This window comes from Limulus polyphemus, unplaced genomic scaffold (assembly GCF_000517525.1).
Source record: "Limulus polyphemus unplaced genomic scaffold, Limulus_polyphemus-2.1.2 Scaffold387, whole genome shotgun sequence".
Lineage (NCBI taxonomy): Eukaryota > Metazoa > Arthropoda > Merostomata > Xiphosura > Limulidae > Limulus > Limulus polyphemus.
This window is the reverse complement of record NW_013665997.1, coordinates 374,735-401,667: the sequence shown is the minus strand read 5'-3', so window position 1 is coordinate 401,667 and position 26,933 is coordinate 374,735. Positions and strand designations below refer to the sequence as shown.

Genomic DNA, 26,933 nt, shown 5'->3' with positions numbered 1-26,933 from the left:
TAACTTCCACAAAATCGTCTGTACATTTTCCAGACTTACTTAGATTTATGAAATCCTGTTTTTAACTCAGGTAAACCGAAAATAATTTCACAACTTTTAATTTCTTGAACATTTGACATGTGCTTTACCAAGTAATACCATAAAGAGATGTATAGCTCAAGGAAACATACAATTAATACCAGGATTCATAAGCTTATATTGGAAAACTGGGCAAAAATATTTAGTTGATTGTAGAATTTGCTGATGAAGATTGCATGTACAACATTAACCCACTTACAAGATGACTGATGTAGTGAAAATACATATTGTTTATTAATCACGATTTTATTAAACTAATATCTCATTAAGATAAAAATTCTGTATAACGAGTAACTGACAAAACAGGATAATCTGAATAATATTGGCAACGTCTGTTGATAACTGTATACTGCCTATATTTAAAAACACATGTATTGTGTGTATATGATGACCTATATAATATTGACAACATCTCTTAATAACTATATACTTCCCAAAGTAACTAGCACAGCTACTGTGTGTATATGATAACCTGTATAATATTGGCAACATCTTTTGATGGCAATAGACAGTCAATATTTAATCACACAGGTATTATGTGCATATACACACACACAGTAGCCGTGTGATTAAATATGGACAGCATATTGTTGTGAAGCAATTTTCTAATATCGTCCAGGTCATAGTATAATGACCTGTATAATATTGGCAACGTCTGTTGATAACTGTTTAGTGCCTTTAGTTAATCACACATTTATTTTGTGTATATGATGACCTTTATAATATTGACAACATCTCTTGATAACTATATACTTCCCAAATTAAATAACACAGCTATTGTGTATATATTTAATCACGCAGTTATTGTGTGTATATGATGCCATGAATAATATTGGCAAACTTTCTTGATGACTGTATATTGTCAATGTTCAAATATACAGCTTTTGTGTGTATATCAAGGTATAAAAGTCCTTGTAGTTAATTCAAACATGATACTGAGTTTTTTTTTGTACTTTGAAAACTTTCAAGAAATATACCAGAAGCTTTGACAAGATCAAGACACAGAGTAGTGTGTCGTGCAGCCAAAACAACCTGTAGGACACACTGTATGTTATTAACAGGAGTAATAGTTTAGCAATTTTCCACTTTTTTTAGCTCGGACTGTGTTAATCCAAACTATCACATATATTATGTGGATATGCTCTATTGGACCCTTACTTTGCATATCAACGCAACATATTAAGAACTACACGAGGTATTAAATTTCCAATTACGATTGAATTTCTTCTAAATTTTTTCTTCACACCAAAAGTACGGAAACTTTATTTCATACAAAACATACTTGACTTTTATAGATTTGGTAAACTCAAAATCTTTGCAACCTACAATTAGGTGTCAAATTTGGTCTAAATATAAGCCACAAATGCAAAGTTATTCAACGAAAAAAACACTCAATTTTAATCAAAATATCTTATCACGCCTACACAAAAAATCACTTGAGCTATCGGTCTGTAATTTTTGCTACAGCTTCATCTAAGAGTAAATATGGACCGTTTTTAGTTTTTGGTATTCGGATTAGAGCACTAAAACTATAGGGTGAAAGGAAGTGCAGATACATTAGTATTGGTTAGGCCAATCAAACTAGATTATCAGTTTCTAGCTCAAGTTTTCAAAAGAATCATACGGGTGAACGGTTATTATTCATTAGTCATTGCCAATTATTAAGTACAGATTTGCAAAATTTTATGAAATTCTCCTAATTAAAAAGTATATAGTGTCACGTGGTATTAGCTTAAGCAATTGGCGTAAATAATGATGCTTGATACGACTGTACCAAGCGCATACGGTGATGACAAGAAACTGTTTACCAGTATTCCGTGGTGTTACTAATATAGGAAGTTATTAACACTGTTTTAGAGAGTAAAACTACACCCATATGTTTTAAAGAATCTGGTTGGTTCTGTAAAGTATACATCTGTCACTTTATTACTTGCTGTGGTTTGTTGGTGTGTATTGATAAAAAGTCATGATATCTAAATACTAGTAGCTACACTTATATCACTGATAAGAATTTTACAGCAAATATTCATTCATTAGTTATCTAGGCCGCGTATTTTGTTTTACCCACCATCATGCCCCAAGTTGAATGAAAAACGTGGCCTAACTAACGAGTGATTGAATATTTTCTGTCAAATTCTTATCAATACTATAAGACTAGCTACCAGTTTGGCCGCCAGTTTTGATTTGATTGCTTTAAGTCGCACACTCAATCCTTTTTTGGCCGCACCTTTTTTATACACCTAAGGTGTTTTTGACCAGATTTAATATACTAGTGTATATTCAGATTCTTTTAGTAATCAACGCTAGCATTACCGAAAATCAATTCATTGAATTTATCTGATCCTTACTAATTGGTAAGCTGCATTTTCAACAAAAACAAATATTACATTATGTGCTTAAGTAACACATAGAAATAACCTAATTCCCTAGAATTGTTGTTTATTTGTTTGTTTGTTGTTTTTTCTTTTAATGTCACAAATGTCACGCTACCAGAGGGAAACACTTCACGTACAAAATGTTCTGTTCAGAGGAAATAAGAAGACATGCGATACGATTAATTGGACTTCTTTCTGAAGTAACTAATGATAAAGCTTCGCGGTTTAACGGTTGTCTGGTTTCTGACTATTAAGAATTCTAAGCTTCTCGCTTTAACGTTGCTTGTTTAATGGAGTGAATAATTGATTCGTGTCTAAATGAGAATAAGGTAGTTAGCAGAATGTTCTTGACGTTGAAGAGATACGTACAATTTTTCCCGCTTTTGTTTCTGTTTTTTTACGGCTGTGTTAGAAGCCTCATTAACGTATATAGATCTATAACAAAAACTCCAGAAGTTCCATTTTTCTATATTAGTTTCTTAAAGATGCACATTACGTGCTTTCTTGACTACATAATTACTGCATATGATGCAGAAAATCATTTACTTTTAGATTATTGATTTCACGTAAATAAGACGTTGAATAAGAATAAAACATATTAACTTTAACCTTTAACCTTGTGAACATTAAATGAAAATCAAATAAAAGACGATGGAAAAGAGCAATTCAAACGGAGCATGAAAATAGCGTTAAAATATCACTCTGTGGTATTAAAAGTAAAGTTGGACAGTGTTATAGTTTGCTGTATTATATCGCATACAAATAGATATTACATTTCTTTTTTCTTGAAATTTATAGTATTTCTTTCATTACTGATGGACGAACGTCGTCGTTTAGATGTTCTGTAAGCTACTGAATAAAAAAGTCGTAACGGTTGTTGCCAAATGAACGTAATATGTAGTTGTTCAGTCGACAATATTAGCACATGAATTAGGCTTCTCTTCAATGTATCATCTTCTCAATTAGTAACTATATTCAGACCTTCATCAACAAATTAAGGTTTTCTGAGTTTTTATTTTGTCATTGAAACTATGGATCGGTTATAAAATGACTTCAGAAGCCGTTAATGGTCGCTCGCATCCATGCATGTGACCCTAATTCTTTTTAAATGATTGACTGCTACAGAGAAGTACATACACGCATATTATGGACGTTCGTCATACATGTTTATCCAGCAAATAACTTTTTTTTAGTTATGCAGATACTTGACTCGTAATCTAAAGTATATATACTGGAAAACTTGATTATGCCAGTTGAACACTTCTTAAGTATTATTACCTGCATTGAAGTATACTGAGATATCCCATGGTTGTTCAGTGGTAAGTTTATGGGCTTACATGTTAAAACCCGGGGTTAGAATCCCCGAAGTAAACAAACTGTAGATATCCCTTTATGTACGTTTGCTTTAAAAATATTAGGACATCTTTCACTACGAATACAAATATTTACCAGTGTCACAGAAATGATACACAAGGTTTAACAGCAATATCCAAACAGATATAAAACTTATTATGAATCTCCAAAAATAAGGCCAACCTATTCTTGATGTGACACAGAGTTAATAGTATATTTTTTATCTTGCTTTTAGTTAACCATTTGAACATATACTGTAAAGAAAACTTACAGATCAGCATTATATTTTCTTATAAAACAAAATATTTTTCATTGTTTTGTGTTGGGTAAGATACCGCATCAGACTAACATGTACCGAATAACCTACTGAGTATGAATTACAAAGAAAAAACTGTATGAATGTGAAGTATATAAGAATAATATTTATTATCTCTTAAACAACATAATATCACGAGAAGTTAAAGACTAAACATGTGTTTATAATCAACAGTGTAAAGAGGTTTTGTTGTATGTGTAAAGATAGATGGTTATTTACGCTTAATATATGTGTTTAGCTGGCGTTTAACTGATTCTGCGTAAAATAGCAAGTCTTATAATCAAAATGAGTACATTTAGAAATTCAAAATAAATCCGGTTTCGCTTCATTACATTTTACAAATGTAACGCTTTGATCTCTTATAATTTGTTTTGTAAGACATAATCATAAATCAGTTTTGTTTACTTTTGCCATTCAATTTAATCAGTATATACTAGTATTTCAAAACATTGGATTAACGATAATTATATAGATAAAGCTTTGCTTTACAGTAATAGGGCTATTACTGACCTGTCCAGAAATAATACTGACCTGTCCAGAAATATTACTGACCTGTCCAGAAATAATACTAACCGTCTTAATCTATTATCAAATTGCTTTTAATAATTTAATTGGAATAAGAACCTTGTTAATCAATTAAAAGAGATATATTTATTTAGACTTGTAAACATATCCTTGAAGATATATGTAACCAAGTCTAAAAATCATTTCTGAATAAAAACTTCAGACTGTATCTCGAATTAAATATTTACTAAGATATTAATAGGTTTCAACCTATATTTATATTCATTCGTATATTATAACACGTACCTAACTTAAAGGAGAAATATGATGTAATACTAAATGTTTATTATATTTTAGGATAAGAATAATAATATAAATAACAGAATAAATTCAGAAAACATTCTTGGTACTGACAACATATTGTATATAGAAAAGTAATATTATATCTTCTATTTATTAAAATAGACTTGATTTATTGTAATGAAATATTACCTTTTGCAAATTGATTTCTATTCTAATGTAACGTTATGAAAATGTAATTGTTCTAGGGTTAAAGTTAATTTCTAAACTCAATGAAACTAGTTGTTACATAAATATATAATTGTTTATTTGTCCCAATGCACTATATTTACCTTTTTGAGTAAGAGTTTCAGGGACTTTTAGGGTACCAGAACGGAGGATGACTGCTTCTCCCCTGCCTTTTTTGTTAACAGCATATAAAACTGCTACAAAACTGGCTCCAGGAGGCAGATCTGTTGCTTGGAACACTGGAGAATTGGATGTTAAATTTGCTCGAATTACATTGTGCGTTGTATCATGGACTTCCATTATGAAATGTTGGCTCATGCCGCCGTCGTAGCCTTCCACGCATTCTATCCGAAACGAAGAGTCTGTCTGGTTTGTGACTGTGCAGTTATATAAAGTTTCCGGAACACCTGAAATACATTGAACGTAAACACATCTAATTAATTACGTGCCCATTTCATGCATTTACTTCTTGATGTTATCACATTACTAAAACTACCCAAGAGAAAATTTTCACGTTTCTATCCTTTACGGTTATGTAAAATTCATTTTAATGATGGCAGCAAATTTACTGTTGTTCAATAGTAATCTCATATATTATACTAGATAAAACAGATTCCATTAGATATTCAAGTTAAAAATAAATAAAGATATAAAATATAGGAAAATTTGTTAAGCTATGCATTACATCATTTCCGCAATGGTGTAAAACAATTACATTACATTAATTCATATTGTGTGTAAATTTGTTTGTTTGCCCTCCAAATACATTCAAAGTTTTGGAGCTAGCAGACGAACTCAAGAAGAGCCAGGGTGTGACCTTATCTCTATGGTAGGTCACTCAGGCATGATGACGATCTGGGAGTTGATTTTAGAGTTGTTGAGCTTGGATCTAACAACGAAATTTGTGTTCCTGACCTCTCCGAATCACGACGCGCCATCTTTGGAATTGTACCCTCACTTTGGAATTGTACTAGAATAACCAAAAGCAGCAAACGTGCTCAAGCACTACAGTCGGGCATTGCAACTGGGTTTGATTTTGGGTAGGGACTCCGTTGGGATAACTGTAGGAATAATTGGGGATAATGGAGGACCTTTATTGATAGATTGGAGCCTATCTGAATCAAAAGCGGCCTTTTAATCCTGCAGCGGAGCGTGGGTATTTTATATTAGTATCACTTATGATGTTAATATTAGTGAAAGGATTTAACATGTTATTGCAGATATTATATTGGTTACCATTAATTAAGATTAGAAGCTGTAATTATTACTAAAGGCTGATATTCTGCTTAATAAATGTTAACTAGGAATCATTATTAACATTTTAGGCATGGGAAACATTATTTTTTAAAGTATTTTAGATAAATGTTGAAAGTCAATGTTGTTCATATAGTATTTGAGTAGTTTTTCTCTCCACAAGGGTAAGCTATTATTTATCTTTTTTTTTCCTTAATGCTTTTAATGATACCATATATATATATTAAAGGTTTATTGAGTGCAATATATCACATCCTAAAATAAAATATTTCATATTTATCTCTGTTACAGTTTTATAGAAAAACATTTGAAAATAAATAATACAAATGCAATTATAATATTTCAACTTTTACATTCCAATTCCATAAACCATTGTTTGTGCGATAACACGAAAACAGTTCATTAAACAAAATAAATGTTTCTTTGTTTCTTGAATTTCGCGCATAACTACTCGAGGACTATCTGCTTTAGCCATCCCTAACTTTTAGCTGATAGACTAGAGGGAAAGCAGCTAGTGAACACCATCCACTGCCAAATCTTGGGCTACTTTTTTATCAACGAATAGTGGGATTGATCGTCACATTGTAACCACCAGGCCAAACATTAATTAACACTTTTTACACTCTACAACAAAATCCCTTATTTTGTCCAATTCATTTTCTCATTACAATCTACATGCATGTATTCTTTTTTTTATCCTCTTATTCCCTAGCTCAGGTACATTGATTATTACTCAATATTTTCTTGGTTGCCTATTAAACAAGATCTATCAAGCTTCAGAAGCCCTGCTGAAAGCGATGGCACTAGGTTTCCATTAACTTATACGGAACTCCATAAACACTCCATGCCAAGAATCCTGCCTCCTCTTGTCTTACTGCAAGTCATCCAAGAAGTAGAGTAATAAAGACTTTTTTTCTCTTGAATCACTGAATGTATATTTGGCCTTTAACATTTTAGTAAAAAAGAAATATTTTATTCCCGAAGAAACTCTTGCTTGAAAATAAAAGTTATATTTCGCAGCCTACGTTATCGAATATATGGTGAAAGATTTAAAAAAAACGCAATAATCTAACTTCTTAATATTTTTGATTATTTTTTAAAAAATAGGACAAATGAGAACATCATCCTGAATCACCAACACAAAAATAAAACCTTATTAAGACCCCCCAAGCCTTTAAAAGAGTTCCTACCAAGAAAAAAAATTGAACAACCTTAACAAACTCAACTCCTCTTCTCTATTCTCCCTCCACTCATGTTTATCCGAAGATCATACTACTCCCTGTTTCCCCAAGTGCTCCTAAATACAATAACCTACTCTTCCCTCTATCGTTTCCTTGTTGGATGAAGTGATCCATCTGTTCCTGAATATCCTTGGGAACATACCCTACCCCAACATCTCTGGAAGTGAAACGCAAAGAACATCGCGAAGTTTCAAAACGTGGCAGTGGTTCATTCGTTATATGTAAGTATAAAACTGAGCTGTAAGGTTACTGGTGGTAAAATGTAAATAGTAAAAATTCGCATATTGAATTGTAATATTCTTATTTTGATTTTTCATTCATATAACATTTCGAGAGCAAGTAAAGCGTGACATAATTCAAATAGTACTTCATGTAAGAACGCTAATTCCACATAAGTCTAAACATTTACTTGCTTCAAAGATATGTAATAAAGAACTTGCCTGGAAGAGTAATATTATTGATTTATTCTAATGTTTACCATCATATTTATAGTATTTGATATGCCCAACTTATACGGCTAGAGAAATATTATTTATACTGATGTTTCGTACTGTATAATGCAGCAATAATAATCAATTGTATCAGACTTTCCATAGTATTATAATCGAACAGAATAGTTGGTTAGCTTGTTTGTTCAGTATCATCGCAATAGCTGTTAGCGCTGCGTCCACTGCGGAAATCGAACAGTGAAGTTTAGCGTTATATAACAGTAATAACACATAATGTTTCTACAATCGGAAAGTTATGTTAAGCTTTTTACTTATAATGGAGAAGATCATCTAAAAACACCTATTATTATAAAGAAAGATATTTTTAATGTATTTCTCAAGTGACATCAGTTCAATTCTTTTTTTTTTCTGTGCCTCGAAATAAATATATATACACTTATTGGATAAATAGCTTTATTAATATACAAGAAAAATGAGCTTTGTTTGCTATAAAAATGAATTTCCTTTATATATATATATTGCACTATAAAAAGGTTGCACTATTCATTGGTAAAAGAGTAGCCCAAGAGTTGGCGGTGGGTGGTGATGACTAGCTGCCTTCCCTCTAGTCTTACACTGCTAAATTAGGGACGGCTAGCGCAGATAGCCCTCGTGTAGCTTTGCGCGAAATTCCAAAACAAACAAACAAACAAACAATAAAAAGGTTGAGCCCCAAAAATTTCGCTCCCAGTGGCACAGTGGAATGTCTGCGGACCTAGAACGCTAGAAACCGGTTTTCGATAGTCTTGGTTGGCAGAGCACAGATAGCTTATCGTATAGCTTTGTCCTTAATTCCAAACAAACACACAAATCAAACAAATCTAAATCAAGGTAGAGAATCATGTCAAAGTACTGTTACCTGGATACCCCATAATGGTCCGATTTGTGTAAGATTTAACGATAGTGTAGATAACTGAAGAAATCATTTTACATGGTTATTTAAATTTGTATTATATAGGTTCATTTCCATAGTGAAATACATCACTAGTAACATAATTGTTATAATTTAGTGTTAACCTGATCTAGTGGAATGTTCTTGCAGTCACTCGTTGTTATTCTTTTCGTGAGTGCTATGATTATACTAAGTCTATATTAGAAAATTCGGCATACAAGGTATTGAAATATATTGCAACTTCTATCAAGCACGTGAGAGTGAAAAATCATCGGGCTGTCACTACTTTTATACGTGTCCATTTGAAGAGAAAAAAAAACAAACAAACAAAAAAAACCAACAACAACAACATGTGTGTTGACTCGTCTACCTCTGATAAATGTTGCCTCTTTTTCTGAGAGTGCGCCGAGCTTCTAGAGCCATTATTTCTAGTAACTACGTTACCAGTATTAAATTAATATAATGATGACTATGCAAACGCTAACTGTAGTAAAAATGATTACCTGTAGTAGAGAGAAAGAGAACCTAAAACAGATAGGTGTAGTAGTTAACACTATCTGTAGTAATTTCATTGAGAGCATATAGAACTGTTAACAATATCAGATATCACTATTTAGATCAGGGGCAAAATATTATTACGATGCAATTGCAATACTGCATTCTATTGACTTGATATCATTCTTTATTTGAAATTCAAGGTCATAAAAGGTCAAGTTTTGACAGAGTACCTATTAACCTTATTACAGGTATTGTTTCCAACTTTTCAAAAGGACGTTCTTAGGTATATAGATTTTCATTCCTAAAAATGCTTTGATTAATTATAGTAAAACTTCATAAGTGCTTCCAAGTTTCACAGGGAAGTTCTTATGCTCTTTACCAAATATATTTTTATTACTTACAATTGGCCATGGTCACCCAATCAATAAGAGAAATTAGCACAACTAATACTTCTTAAAATACTAAATTTATACTGTTATTCCTTTATAGTTATTATGGATGTTCGTAATATTACACTGTAAGGAAGAATAAGTTATCGCTGTTGGCTTTTGGGGCAGCATTAATGTGAAACCTGATTACAAAAATTGAATGCACTTAACTAACAGTCTTCCCTCTGATGTAAACTAAAGGTGAGGTGATGAAAGTGCAAGATTAATGAATGTCAGATTAAAGAAACAAGTCTGTAATTAATGTTTAGTTATTCTGTAGTGGTCCATTTCCATTGTTACATCACTAAATCTTGCAGTGTGAGTCTAATTCAGTTAAATGTTTACTATATATATATAATTGTCATAAATATTATAAAATGTTACAAAATATTAGCACATGTAAAAGTTAAAACTATATTTGTATATAGAAACGCTTGTCATGATATTGAAAAATCAGCCAAACAAAAAATAAAACTCCAGATAAACAACATTCAAAATCTGCCAACAGTTTGAGTGCAATTTCAACTGCAATACTGTTGCATTCCAACAAAAGAAAAAACATCCTCTTTGCTATAACACAAAATTCACCCCATTGTTCTTAGAGATTATCCAATGGAACATATGTAAATACAAATAAAAAACAACAGAAAACACATCTTAATTAGTCTTAGAGTAATCTGTCCCATATTTATCCTTGCTAACTTTGAGCAAATTATGCTACGAGATGTTCCCACAAATGTGTTTCCAAGTTAATAAATATACATGTACACTATTACTTTTCTATCACCAATCACTAATTAAATAAAAATCTCGCCTCCTGTTGTCTTCATAACACGTGATTCTAAACAATAGAATTTCACCTATTCAACTATATTGTCCGTGTAATAACATTGTAGTACTCTGTGTTATTATACTACCATTACAAAGTTCATGATTTATGTTTTCACTCTAATCTAATCAGGGAGATTGAAATGTATCATTAGATGCTAAATAACACCACTTTTTGTAACAGTGCATCAAGTTAACTTATTTACTGAAAACACTCCATTCTCTACTATCTATATTTAAATTTAAAATGAAGAATTGAGATAAATGAATACTTAGATTTTTTTTAAATAGAGTTTCAATGTAACACTTAAATACTTATCGTGATAGGATCATTTGAAAACTTGGACAATATGATCTCTATTTTGTCAATGGGAAGTTGCACATGTTTCTCTGGTCTGCCATGGACCTAATCATCACAACTGTCATTGACTACATCATCAGTCATATCATTGCTGTAAACCTCTGACATGCCCATACTTACATCCTATGACATGTCCTGAGACACTGCTAATGACACATAATGGGCTTCCCTATCTTCTGGCATATGGCCAAGATACGTAGTAGGCAGGTTTTCAGCACTGCTTTTAATCAAATAATAATGGGTGGGACATTAATGGATAGAACGCGTATGTCTACTCAACATATGATTGTCATGCATTGCAATGTGTGATGTTCACCGTAAGTTCTATTTCTTTCATAGATGTGATGTATGTTTTCCTATTAGACTTTACAATAAAGTCTTTTAAGTCACTCCTACGCAATTTCATGAATTACACAACTTTTTGGTGCATGGTATCAGGAGATCTAGAAATATCAACTTGCTGAATTTGATGACTCACTGCAGAGAACAGAAACTTTTAACCTATATCAGGACTAGCTGTGGCTTTACCTTTAATTTAATCATATTAAACTGAGATAATGTTTGTTTATAAAACAAAGTAACAATTAGTTCTGTGAGTTTCCTAGTCTGAGCATGGTTTCTTTCTTGAACATTTGTCGTAAACATAATAGGTACCATTTGTCTGCTTTACGATACTGTGGACTCCTCCAGTAATTCGATCTTACCTTCTACTTTCTTATATGCATATACGCTTGATTCCAATGTGATACACTTTTACCTTTTATCTTCTTCTGCTAAGTGCATATTTCTGCATCTTACTTGTAGCTGTATGTGAAACTAGTAGTTGAACTGCTTCTACTAAAATACACAGCAATTATTTATAGGGACTGTTTTCCTAACTGTCGTCTAACTTCACTGTTCAGAGAAGCTTTGTGTGTTTCTAGCTTCCTATAGGGACTGTTTTCCTAACTGACGTCTAACTTCACTGTTCAGAGAAGCTTTGTGTGTTTCTAGCTTCCTATAGGGACTGTTTTCCTAACTGACGTCTAACTTCACTGTTCAGAGAAGCTTTGTGTGTTTCTATCTTCCTATAGGGACTGTTTTCCTAACTGACGTCTAACTTCACTGTTCAGAGAAGTTTTGTCTGTTTCTAGCTTCCTATAGGGACTGTTTTCCTAAATGATGTCTAGCTTCACTCTTCAGAGAAGCTTCGTCTGTTTCTAGTCTCCTAATCCAATTTACATGTTCCTTTCTAGTTTTCTAGTCCAATTTACATGTTATATTCTATGACACTTTCAAATTTTATTTTTCGTCGAAAGGTCTGTTAGCTGCTGCGCACGCATTGGAGAAGGCCATGATGGGCAGAAGTACTAAAAGGCGAAAATTGTGATTAACTTACCTTAATATGAAAAGCATCAACTGTAAAACACATTTTACCTAGACATTGCTTTCAAACAAAATAATTAGGAGTAAAACAAGTTGTTCACAGGGAGTGACATCCCGTGCCGCCATTTTAATATGAATAGAATCAAACTATAATTATTTGATGGTCACCCCAAAGATCAACCTTGGGCCAGGTTTGGTGAATCTGTAATGCTTAGTATAGCCTGATATGCCTGAGAGAGCAAACATAGCATATCATTGTCATGCCAACATGACTAAATGTTAACATCATATTTGGAAATATTCCCATTACACGAACAATATCAAAAACATATGCCTAATAAACAGAGAGTTATTGGGATTCAAAGTGTGGATGAGAATGAAATTTAATCAGTATCTAGCTTGAAGTTTATCTTCAAGCTAAACATATCAGTCGAACCGACCACGATACAGTTGACTTGAAAGATTGTTGTAATATGAAAGACCTAACCTAATCGGATTAGAAATCAGACTTATGTTGAACGTGAAACATAAATTGATAATAAAATTCTACAAAACATCGATAGGTTTCTGTGGTGTTTTTTTTTTCAATAGAGATTGTAATAAATACGGAAATCATATCACTTGCTCTTTCATTTCATATTCTCTTTAAACACCAATATGACAATGGGGAAAATGTGGTTAACTAACTATCATAGAATAAGGTTTAAAAAATCATAGAATAATTAACTAAAAAACATTAAGAATAAAGGAAAACCATGGAGCAGGATTGCCGTAACTTAATTTTGTTTCCGTAACTAAAAAACTACAGGTAAAAACTATGCCTACTTCACGCTGTAACAGAAAACAGGTCCTCGATTAAGTCCTAGAAAATTCTTCGAATGTAAAATAATAGTAATATTAAGTCTATTACAAAAACATGAGACATATTTTAACTGTAAACTTCGAACAGTTCAATGCTACGAAATAACACAGAAGAAAGCTACCTGGTTAATTAATAATTAAGAAAATAATATACAGCTGTACCACTAAATAAGCCTTTAGATAATGGAAGAAACATATTAAAATTGGGGCTCCAGTTCCATTCCAGCATTAACTACTGTTAGAGTTACACAGGGTTATTGAAAAGAACGTGCTTTGATTTGATATAGATAGCAACCGTTTGCTACACATATTTGTAACACAAAACAGTTTTCTGTAGTGCAATTAGTGCTTGCATGGTTACATTCATATGTGTTTAATATAGATAATATAGTTAGTACAGGAAGCATTTCTACAGGTTTGACTTAGTATTTGACTTTGAATTTGAGTGTCCATGGATCGTGTCCTGCTTCTACATTTTGAGGTCGTGCTTATGTGTTATAACAGCTACGATCAAGTCCCATTATTCAATTACAGTACTGTAAGAGTTAGACGTGAGTCTGTTTACAAACTGCGTTTCCTCTAGTCTGTAACTTGAACAATTGGGAAGACTAGAGCAGATATCCCTTGTGTAGTTTTGTGCGAATTTTCGTAATAAACAAATAATCTGAGCCTACAATTTGTGGTAATTGCAACTTACGCAGGCACAAACGTGCGTTTCTCAATCTATTGAATTAATTTGATATTGCTTCTGTACCACAGTATTTCAGTTGATTGAGTTAACGTCGTACAGATTTCCCTGACACTGATAGCTGGTACTTGACACATAACTTTATCTATACGTCTCATTTCACAATGTAGCTCAGTGTGCAACGTTTCCAATCGCACATTGTGGTATTTCTGAAATCGTTGTTCCCTTTATTTCCGTTTTGTTTTTGACCAGTGAAGCTAAGTTGAAATCATCTTGGAAACTGTTGTTCATGACACATCAATAAAGTTTTGGTTATAGAGATACCTGCCATGCGAGTTAGTCTTTTTGGAAAATAAAGCATAACAGGGATAACTAGTTCTTACTTTTCCTTCTTAGGAAGGCCGCATACCTGTCCATTATTAAGAACAGGTTAAATTACGTATTGAAACTAGAAGAATTTTATACATTTTTTTTGGTTTGTATATTATACCTATTGTAATATTTTGGGACTAGTAGAACTTAATAAAATTCATTTAATTGTTGTAGGTAAAAAATAAATAGATAATAATTAGCAAGAATCAAAAATATTCCTTCTCTCGACATAAGTCCAGTTTCGCAAACTTTTTCTTGAAGACCAGTAATAGAGGACCTTGTTTAAAAACAATAGTGGAGGACTCAAATTCGATGACGAGGAACCCACTTTGAGACTAATAATGGCTGGAGACGGCTTGAATTGTTTAAGATCAATAGTTTTCTATCTGGAGAGTCATGCATTTTAAGCGGGGTTGCAATGTTTGTCAATTTTGGCCTTCATCACATTCTACTTGAACAAGAATTATATTTGCTCCACTTATTTGATATTTAAAATGATTGTTAAAGTTTTAAGAAGTTGTTATATTTTCGATTGTATTTATTTAATCCATTCCATTCACACTAATCTAGCTGGTTTTTTGCGTGAAGTTACGATGAGATTATGAAATTACTCAGATTGGAAAAAAAAATCTTAAATATTGTATCGTCTGTTTCTATGTTGATGAATTTTATCACATTTACTATAGTTTATTCAACCTTAAAACACTATGTTTGGAATAATACCAAGACAACTAAAACAGAAAACGGCATATTTTTAAGCCAAATATTGTACCTAAAAGTTTTTGTTATGATTTACTTATATAATATGACTTTATGAGTTGAGGGTAAGTGTCAGATATGAAATATTTCAATGTCAAGTAATTTCAAGAGTTAGAGAACATGTTGTTGCAAGATACGCAATATTTTCCCTTCACAAACAATAAATTTAAGTGTGTTTTGTTAGTTTGATGAGTTATTCTTGTTCTCTACCACATGTGGTAAAAATTCAAATTTACAATACTCTAAGCTAAATGAATATGGCATCGAAAACTTTTTACAACTAGAAAACGACCTTTATCATTTTCACAGTATTGAGTGCTGTAAAATTTAAATGTACCACAAACAACACTCTATGTTCAGAATCTGCAAGTATGTGTGAGTTTAACAATTTGTATTTCCAAGAATCATCATTTCTTCGATCACTCCAAAAATCGGCTTTTTGTGTTCGTAAAATACTGTACAAATGACATTAAATGTCAACGATCATGTTGCATTAGCCAACGAGATATTTCGCTCAATATTACAACTCATCATATATGCTGACTTATCGAACCTTGTGTTTAGAAAACCTTACAAATATTTCATTTGTGTTGAGATGTTCTTTTTTCTAAAATAGATTCATGCTTCGATAGATGTGACATCGTTGAAATTTTAAATCAATGTCTCACAAATGACTGCGATAAAGAGCGTTTGTCCTGATGAGCTATGATTTTGAAACAAATAATTCGTCATTTGTAGCATAGAGCAGATATATGTATTTATATATAAATGTACCATTAGTAATGTTAAATATGACTATGAATTATACGTAAACAAAATAAATGAAAAACATTGTTTCGCACTAAACTGATTTATGGATTATATGACTTCAAGTAATAGGGATAATATTTCCTCGATCTAAATCTTCCGACATCATTGGTTCTGACATTGAGCACAAATACCCTCTGCATGCAACCAACAAATTAATAGAGTTGAAAAATATACTAAATGCATTTCTTTCCTTAAAACTCAGGTTTCGTCAAAATAACGTTTGTATTCCATTTTAATAGGTTTAGCACTTCAAACTTTCCCTAAATGTCAACACGTTTATGGAAAAATAATTGAAAATACTGAAAAACTTTAGAATAATATGACTACTAATAATGTATGTGTGAGGAAAAATGAGTTATGTTTTAACATGTACAATATTTACATATATGAAAGTATTTTTTCAATGTTTCATGTCCTCAACAGATAAATCTCATATAAAACATATAACGTGTGAATAAAGTGTGAACATTCGATTAGTTGACTTATTATAAAATATGTGGTTTGTGAAACAAAGACACAGTAGTTGTATATTTTGGATTAATTTCCTAAAATAAAACAAGCTATTACTGTAGTAAAGCAGTAGTTAGACGGTCACGATAAGCTTTACATGAATATAAGACAATGTACACTAACTGTAAAACGAATACGTCTGTAGTCGACAACGTTCAACAGCTGAGAATGTGGGCATTTAATTATGTTGACATTAACTGTTAGCCATAGAAGATTACTATAAGCACCATTATATGCCATTTAATCCTCACGACATAAGCTTTCAGGTCAAGTAGAGTAAATGTCAGTAGCATTGTTAGTCATATCAAAGATATCTTTTTAAAGAACCACCAGTCTCTGTTATTACATGGTTGAGACGTGTAGCTAGTAACGATTACTGTTACACCTGGACATATCCTTAATAACATCTTCTTTGAACAAAACGTGTCCCTTAATTCACGTGTATGTTTTCAAGATCCCTGTTTGTCGAAGAAAGCTCAACGTTGAAGTGTTTGCTCACCATTAACTATTATTCATTTTGTTATATAGTTTATTATGTTCACTTGTTATGTGTAGTTTTACCTGGACGGATATTTCGTTTTGGTTCCTGAAATTTTTCTAATGATTCTTAGTCGTTAAATATGACTAAAAACTCTGTAAAGAAAATAGAAAGGAAACGTTGTTTAATATATAGAAGACCATCATGTGCAATATATTACTGAAAACAAAAAAAACAAATTATAAGTATAATATGTTTAAGAATTAGAAATTTGTGACGTAACCATAGTAATAGGTAAATAAAGCAGCTTAACTTACCGGCAGGAATTACACTGAATTTACATGAGGTTTTTTGTGTTCCTGCTGTGTTTTTACCCCAACAATATAATGAGCCATAATCATACTGATTTCGTGGAATGATTGTGGCGTAACTTGTAGCTCCATCATTGACAAAATTGATAATGTCCACCACCTCCCGACTGTTATTCAACTTCCATTCAAATTGTACATCCGTTGGATCTGCGTCTAACTTGCAGGATATTTTTACTGCCTCATTCATCGCAGCTCCATAGAAAAACTTCTGGTCCTTCTCACATCGAGGTGCATCTTTTAAGATTTGGTTATAAAACCATAAGGCTACTAAAACAATGGTATTTTATAACTAGACAAAAAAAGATATCACTTAAGCGTTAGATTGTTTTAAACATTACCATATATATATATATATATCAAGAAACTTTACAACAGTATTCTTAAAAAAAAAGCTAACATAAGAGACGTTGCACTCATGTTAAATAATCTCACTTCTGTTAAGTAAACACAAGTGACGTTGCACTTATGTTAGATCATCTCATTTCTGTTAAACTAGAACTTGGTTTGTTTGACAAACAAAAACGAGATATAAGTAATACATAATTAGCGAACTTCTTAAAATCCCAATTGTTTAGAGCAGAAGCAATTTATAACTTAAAATTTGTTACTAAGAGTTTAAAATTGATGGCATGGTAACACAACATTTAAATTATTATATGAAAGATAAAGTACCAAGGAGGAATTTAGTCGATGCTAGTTCATAGAAAAACCTATGGACAGAGACAACCAAGAGCCTTTGGAAATCAATGTGTGCTATACCCCTAACTTGCTATGCTATATGGAGATACGGTAATGTCACATCATTAAAATTAGTATGGTTCGTGTTGTTGGTCTGTAAACTGGAACTAATGAACCAGAATTAGGGTAAGTAATTCTAGACTATATGAACTTAGGACTAATTGATGTAAAATCGAAGCAAATGGATCTTTAATACCCTGTGTTTAACAAGTATTTAAAACAAAATCAATAGTCATCAAGTGTTCGATGAAATGTACGTGTAATAACACGTATGAATAACCTTGCTAACCAATGGTAATTGTACTTTGTACAAAATAAATGATCAAAGAATACAAATGTGACAGACTAAATTCGTAAAGCAATGAGATTTCCAAAATTAAAATAGTTACAAATGTAATTAATTCGAAATAACAATGCAACTGCGATAATAGGCACCATAATTACTCTGTAAAAAACATTTTTCAAACTACTTATTGTAAAAAGTAATCAGTACCAGTAATGATTGTATCGGTCACGTGCAATTTCCTTTTTGCAAATACACTTACTTTAATAACAAGAATTTAAACTACTATTCTCTTTGAATTAGTTATGTTAGTAATTTTAGTGCACGAATAAAATCAGTATTATATTAATTTCAGCCCAGTTTTTAAAATTTGGTTTCTATTATGACTGCTATATGAAAATCTAAGGTTCTTTTCTTTCATTTTTTAATTAGGTTTGATATTTAAAAAAAATAAAATGTTGTTATATTACAACAAGTATTTATATCATTTGTAAACAAAGTTACCACTTACATTGCACTCTTAGAAACACTGAATTACTTTCTCCTTGCCCTTCACTGTTGGTAGCTAGGCAAGTATAGCGCCCTCTACTAGAACGCTGAACTTTCTGGAGCACCAAAGATTGGTTGCTGATGATTACGCCTGCTGACGTATTGGTCTGGAGCTCACGACCTTCGAAACGCCAGCTGATATCCGTCACTGAAGGATAAGCTCGAATATTGCATTCGAAGTAAACGTCATTTCCTTCCTGGATATGGCTGTGACGAAGTTTACTTCCGAGACGAAGTGACATTTGTGGAACGACTACACGTGTACATTAGAAAAATAAAAATCACCAGTAAGCAGTTGAATAAAAATTCTGGTAAGAATAGACATAAAATAAATTATGATCTACTTATTAAACAATGAAATACTATAGAGTGATATTAAAAAAACGACTTATTCAAATTCAATACATCAATTTCTGTAAAGATTAAAACCATTGTAATCAGGGGTTTGATAGGAAATGTCTTTAAATCGTGTGAGCTTTCAATTCAAGCATATAACTTTATTGTTTTCATGTATGCTTTGTTGCCTTAAAACCTAATAACAAAATGTTAATTACTGTTTCCTGATCACAAAATGTTTATCGAATGTTTATGATTGCTCTAGAAAAACTTGTAAGATTTTACAACGTATATTTTAATATATTTTTGTCAAGTCTATTTAAGCTAAAGAGTAATCTCAACATGAAAGTAATTAATACTACTGATTTTCTACAATGAGAAAATGAAATAAATAAATATATATATATGTATATTTCAAAAATATATTAATATTTATCAGATTTCGACATCGTAAAAATTGATGTTAATGTGACTTTTATATTTTTTTATGAATTGTAGAATAATATAATAAATTCAAATCTACGTCAACTTGTGCTTACAATAAATGTCGAGCTTCCAGCCATCTTCGACAGCACTTCCAGGAATTAGATGATTTTCTGCTCGACAAGACAGATATTTGCCATTGTCATCGCTTGTAGGTGTGATGGTCAGTACACTGATGGTTATATTTCCGTTGGTGCTCTGGTTTGGTGGCGTAACTGTTTTTGTACTTTTAAGTTGCTTGCTTCCTTTCCACCAAGTTATTTTGGCAGGCGGTCTAGACCCAATAGCTTGACATCTCAGATCTGTAGAATGTTCTGCAGAAAGTGGGCGATCTTTATCTAAGATCTGCACAGCGAAAGGTCTAACTATGGGAGACAAACACAATCATAATTATATTTGAAATAGCGTGAAGATATTGACTGACTCTACTATCATAAAATTGATCGAATTTTTCTTTGCCTCTAAGGTTAGTTTCAGTAAAATATAGCGTGCACAATATAGAATTCTTAACATAATAACGAAATGTGTTCATGCATAACTTCAACTAATTATTATAATTAATACTGGAATCTTCAAATATAATTTATTAAGACGATATTTGCTTTTTTGGTGGACTTCCTATTCGTGTATCCTCTTTTAAAACTCTGTAATGAAAATAAGTTATGGTTGTTGCCATTTCAACTATAAGTTCAACATTATGTTGACTCCACTTTTTATACATATAAATGGAACAAATTAATTTATATAGAATAATTCCTAGACACCCAGCTGATCATAGTGTGTTTATTATCTAATGTGAACATGTATATTGTACTACAGTCCCTGCTCTAAACTAATTGGAAGGATAATATAGATGGTATGTTTTGCTATAACCATAGTATTACGTTGGAAATTACTGTATTATCTACAAAATTAAAATATAATTGTAATGTATGTCGTTGTTTCATACATGCTATCATAAAACAAAGCGTGATTACAACCACATTATTGTTACTATTTTTATTTTGCTGTTTAAAATAATTTGGGAAACGAAATGGGAAACGTATTTGTTTTGTTATATCACGGAAAGGTTTGATGTTTTTGGAAGTCATCGTTTTATCCGATAAACACGATTTGAAATGTCCCAAAACCTTTCAAAAATTGGAAGATATGAAACTTGCAACATTACTTTTAAATTCTTATCTACACATGTGGACTTAAGATAATGCCTGGTTACCTAATAAAATGTAACACCATATTCTATCTGATATTATGTCTTAAGTGATAGCTTACCTGACTTAAACCCCTTGGACAAGCTTCACATTTTCAGCTGTGTATGAACTATGAGAGTCAGTCAAACTGGTTAGTCGATTTATTATTTTAAAATTAGAGATAGCTATTTATGAATAAAAACGGGGGGGGGGTACATTCAGCCTATGTGGTCATAAAGTATCATTCAGGATCAAAATACCAATATCTAAATACTGTCCGGCAGTTATAGGACATTTTGAAGTTAATCTAAAACATGATGTTTAGTTGAATGTTATTCATCCCTCGTTATATAAATGGTATTGGTATATAAACTTATATTTTTTGCATTTTTTTCTGTATTAAGAAATGGAGAAAAAGATATATATATCAAATGCATAGCCATAATTAATTAATATTAAGAGTATTACTAACAAATCTGACCAAATTTTTCATTATGTATTCATTAACAAAAGCAATGAAACATAAAATACAATATATATCAAAAAGAAAAGTCCAGTAAAGACGTTTGAGTAATTTGGTAAGAATTACCTTCAATAGTTATGTCGGACTAGTTTTTATGTGTTCCCTATGTAAATAATACTCTATTCTTTCTTGTATGTTACTTTCATTATGAATACTCTTTAGACTATTTAAAATATCTATTTTTATTATGCTTATTGTTTCCACTTATTGTTATTATGCATTGTCAGCTTAGTATATATATATTTAGGATTAATCCAAATCTCTTAATCTGGCCGAAAGTCGTAAGATATTGTTAACAGTGACAATACCCACTGATGAAACAAACTTAAGAGCAGTATATTTAATTAACAGTACGATTACGGGTTTATTTTTAGTGAGGATTTGAGTAGGTATTTTGGTTTAATCAGAAATTAATGTTAATGATGAGCCGTATACCAAATTATCATGTTTCAGTTGTACTGTACAAAAATACACTTTCTCCTTACACATAAATTTAAAACATCTTGTACACGAACTCTTAAGCTAGATATTGACCATAATTATATGTTTATGAATCATCAGACGACAAAACAATCCAATTTGACTTGATGTATTTAGATTTCCGTTTTATTATTATATAAAACTGTCACTTTAAAGTTCTTGTTATTTGCTTTGTTTTCATGAAACAAAAAACATGTTATCAGTTTTTCAAAAAGATATATTAATATCCTAAAGTGAATAGGTAATAGGAATCGTGGTTGCTACAAAACCTTAGGTTTGACACATTTGAACATGAGATCAAACAGGTGGGATATATCTGATCTTTAGAGATAATGAGCAACGCACTACGAAGATCAACAAACATTATTCAGAACAGTTAACTCTTACAATAGCTTGATATGCTGTTTATATTAACTATCTTCTACGTCTGCTTTTTTTAACATTCTTTGCCGTGCCCAAACGTTCGTGTGTAAAATTTATTATACTCAATGAGAAACTCAGTCCCGTATTGTAAGAATGCTGTAAAATATAATCATTTAAAGTATGGTGTTTTATTTATAATCACCAACAGGTCGCGTATATCTGTGTGCATCAAATATGTATATATGTATATTTACACACACAAAAATATTGAAGTAACACTCAGCTCTAATAACCTACATAGTTATAATTATCGTTTTGAAACTCTGACTCCCCAGTGGGTAAGTCATTTTTACATCTTCTGACATATGGTTTGTAATCTATATTGTTATTATTCATTTCACCGACGCATCGAACTTATGTAAATTGTTTCGATGATAAAGAAACACAATCTATGAACACAAACTACTTGCACAATATACACATCCTAAATCTATATCTGATTCAAAATCCTATGTACGCTACCATAAACTCTATGTACTAAACATATACCAGACAAGCAATCATGATGCAAATAACATTTACTTTTTAACGTACGTTATTAACCAGAATTTCTTTGAAAATAACATAATTATGAAGGAAAAAGACTACAGTTTCCTTTTTTATTTTCACTTGACAATTTTAAGGGTCAATACACGATACCAAAACACATATGTATAGTGTTTTCTAATAAAAAAAATAAATAAATTCATGTTGCTGTTTTTTCTTTCCTCCCAACTCTTGCATGGTTCTTTTTCACCACTACTTTGTATTTAAAATGAACAAAAGTCGTTTCTAAGCATACTAAACATCTATTAAAATAAATAAATGATGTATAAATGCATCATTGTAGAGACGCATATGCAGTTGTATTTCAAAAATAAACTGTGACGTCATCATATTTTGCATACTTCGTATTTAGACAACCAAATATCCTCCCCCCCCCCCCCCATAGGCCTCCATCTAGAAGCACGCCAACGTCTGGTTATTAAGAAAATATTAATAATTTCTTCTACCCATGATCTATATTTATTGGGCTTACAAATGTCACTTGTTAAGGATTTAACGATAAACGGAATAATGCACCTTAATATATGTAATTTGTATTTATGACAACTACTCCAAGACTGATCTTAATACATAGGTAATCAACGCGCATAAGAAATACTTGAGAGACAGATGTGTTAATGACTGCAAAATCAAACTTTAAACTTAAATTTTATATCATTGTAATTTACGAAACTTCTATAAATTATCATGAGAATCTCTACATATATAAACCTGTCTATTTCAGTAAACATAAGTATCATTATATATATATATATATATATAACCATGTATATTTCAGTAAACTGTGGTAATATCATTGCGTTATTGAATTTTAATTGTGCAGTCTGCGCCAGGAAATTAATGATATTCAAATGCCATAATCAGTATTCTCGCATTTAAAAATAGAAATGTATTAAAATGATTCAGATAAAGCTTAAAATTTTCGCGTGGATATAAAAAATATATATCTACTATATGGGGCTCTATCGGCAATTGTTTGCAGGGTGAACAATTGTTTTTTTGTTTTATTAAAATTAACCTTATCTAAATGTTTTTTATATTATTAAAAATGTACCTCCCCATAACTGCAAAAACCAAATCACAGAATCTTCTATATAACCTGAATGCATCACTACTCAGTTAGAAATTAAAGAAATGATTAAAAATAGGCTTTGCATGGCTGGTGGTTAAGTTGCTCGACTTGCATGATACGGGTCGTGTGATCGAAACCCGTCGCCGAACATGCTTGCCCTTTCAGCCGTTGGTGCGTTATAACGTGACGATTAATCCCGCTTTTCGTTAGTAACGATTCGACTATGGATGGTATTGACTAACCGTCTTTCTTCTAGTATATTTCTAGTATATTATATTTAAAATTATGGGCCGCTAGCGTGGATGGCAGTCGAGTAGCATTGATCGAATGTCAACTTACAATACTACTAAACCCATTAGATTGTTTAAAGTAACATGTTTTCACAATACGAAAGCGAAAAGATACTTAAAGCAGCTGCACCTTTTTTTTTCACCCAATTACCAACTGTGCATAACTACATCGCTTCAGAAACAGTTGACTTCAAAAAATAATTACCACCAGTTGCTTGTTTGTACGAATACCAGAAGCGATTGTCATGTTTTCATCCGTTTCATACTTCAGATTTATACAACCAAATAACCCTCCCTCAGGCCTTCATTTTAGAAGCGCGGGAAGGTTTGTGACAAAAAGGAAGTCATTATTTCTTCTCTACATGGTTTAAGTACGACATAGTTCTGCGCCATCATCCCTAATTAAGATGTTACATTAATTAAGACCGTAGAAACGAAACTGTAAAGAAGTAACTTCGGATGAATAAACAAAAAACGATATATAAATTCATATTAGTAAACGAGAAGTGAGATGATAACTTCCAATACCTAAACCTATTAATATATTACATATTAGTAAACGAGAGGGGAGATGATAACTTCCAATACCTAAACCTATTAATATATTACATATTTTATGTAAGCTGCAAACAAATATTTAAATCACAGTATTAGCTTTATTTGATTGTTTGTTTTTGAATTTCGCGCAAATGTACACGACGGCTTCTGCGCTAGTCGTCCCTAATTTAGCAGTGCAAGATTAGAGGGAAGACAGCTAGTGGGGTTCACCGTCACATTATAACGCCTCCACGGTTAAAAGAGCGAGTATGTTTGGTATTACGGGGATTCGAACAAACGACCCGCAGATTGTGAGTCGAGCGCCTTAACCACCCGGCGTGTGTATGTCAAAGTAAGATACCCGTAGAAAATAATTAAACATGACACCCCGTATTAATACCTCTGCTATAATCTATTCAATATAAGAAATAAAACAAAGTGTAATTTTACATTCAGTAACATCATATAGAAGTTTAGTGATGTGAAATACAGTAAAATGGATTATTCTGCCATAGTTGTCCCAATTGTTTTCACTATTTTGAATCAGTGTATGTCGAAGGTTCAAGATTTGCGTCGCGATGCCACAACACACAGTCAATCTCTTATTTGCTTCAAAGCCGACGGGTGCTGTCGACTTCTGCCTTTCCTGTGATCAGTAATTCAAATTTTAGACGGAATTATAGTTGTCACAGACCTTTTCGTTTAGGATCAAAAGACCAATTCTTTTCTAACAAGTATTCCCCGTAAGATGTGTAAATTTCTACCACAAAAAAGTAAAATTCTCTACATAAATAAATAATAATGAATATTAAATCAAAATATTGACTATGGTATATTACTATTTTATTTGGACGAGAAATGACACCTAGGGATCTACCTCGTAGTCAAATTCTCATTTCGGATTTGAGCTGTTATTTCAGACAAAGAGGTAAAATCGCAATCCGATAATGAACCGACATTGAAATAGTGCTTACAATTCACTTAGTCTACTGAGTATTGTCTTTGGCTGAAGAGAAGAAATATCTGTTTTAATGATGAACGTTTGCGCATATGTATTTCTGAATTTATTATTATACAGCGTGGTTGGTTCTTAAAATAATTCCTTTCTTTTGACACAGATCACTTTAATTATTGATATCGCTCCAGTTGAACGAAGCAAGATAAATGTTATTTGGAGATAAAAGTCTTATAATATTGAATTTATTTTTCTTCCTAAGGTTTCTTTTTCACACATAATCTTCTTAAGGTTGAAACGAACGTTAAGTTCGAAATAACCCAAAGAAATATTGATTGACGCGTAAACCAACTGTGTGTGTGTTCTTATTACTTCACGAAAACATTGTATGTAAGAATACCCACCTCCAAAAGTCACGGTTTGACCAAAAAACACAAGATAAAATAACATTGGATTTGAGCTGTTCTTGTGGGTTTCTTTTCTTTTTTGTCTTTTCATTTAAACCTCACCTTTGACATTTTATTTCTTCGGAATATCAACAAAACATAAAAAATTACGTTATACGAAACCTGAATTTTTGAGGGAAAATGAAAAGACACTGCTTTGAGGATAAAATAATAACACTGCCACTTTTGTCTATCATCTTGCACGCTTTTATGCCGGATAAAGTGGGGAAAAGTACAGTACAATTTTTTCACGCAGCGCTCGCTAGCTGGAAATGAGATCTAATGAAAATCACTGTCGTTTGGGATACCACTGAACATATTATATATAGAGAGAAAGTTTATGGTATTTGTACACAAGAAGTGTGTTTATTACGGGTAAACAGTTCCGTCTCCACTTTAAAGAAATTAATGAAAAACAAGCTTCTTCACTCACAGTTCATGTCCACTGTCACGGTTGAAGTCTGTGGTAAGGACTGGTTGTTGTTCAACGCTTGGCAAGAGAAGGTTGCCATCAAGTGCTGACGCTGCAACGCTGGAATCACAAGAGTGTTTTTCACTATGTTCCTTGAGATAATCTCATACGTATCGTCCAGGAGTACAGACTCTCTCCACCAAGATACAGAAGGCAGGGGTTTACCTGGAAAAAAATACTGCTTCAGCGTCAACTACAAACCCGCAACATCTATTGTCCACACCACCAAGACTTAACTGTAAGAAAAAAAAC

At 31.9% G+C, this 26,933-nt stretch overlaps 1 protein-coding gene across 2 annotated transcripts in view; it reads right to left on the bottom strand.

Annotated features, from left to right (window-relative positions):
- The window catches only part of LOC106457889 (hemicentin-1-like), a 150,812-nt gene that overhangs the window by 35,902 nt on the left and 87,977 nt on the right, over positions 1-26,933 (bottom strand). For both annotated transcript variants that reach the window (XM_022383952.1, XM_022383954.1), the window contains exons 4-8: positions 26,643-26,846; positions 19,804-20,112; positions 18,891-19,181; positions 17,305-17,592; positions 5,259-5,561 (exon numbers count right to left, since the gene is read on the bottom strand). In XM_022383952.1, the coding sequence (XP_022239660.1) occupies positions 5,259-5,561; positions 17,305-17,592; positions 18,891-19,181; positions 19,804-20,112; positions 26,643-26,846 (1,395 nt within the window). The remainder of the gene's footprint in view (positions 1-5,258; positions 5,562-17,304; positions 17,593-18,890; positions 19,182-19,803; positions 20,113-26,642; positions 26,847-26,933) is intronic.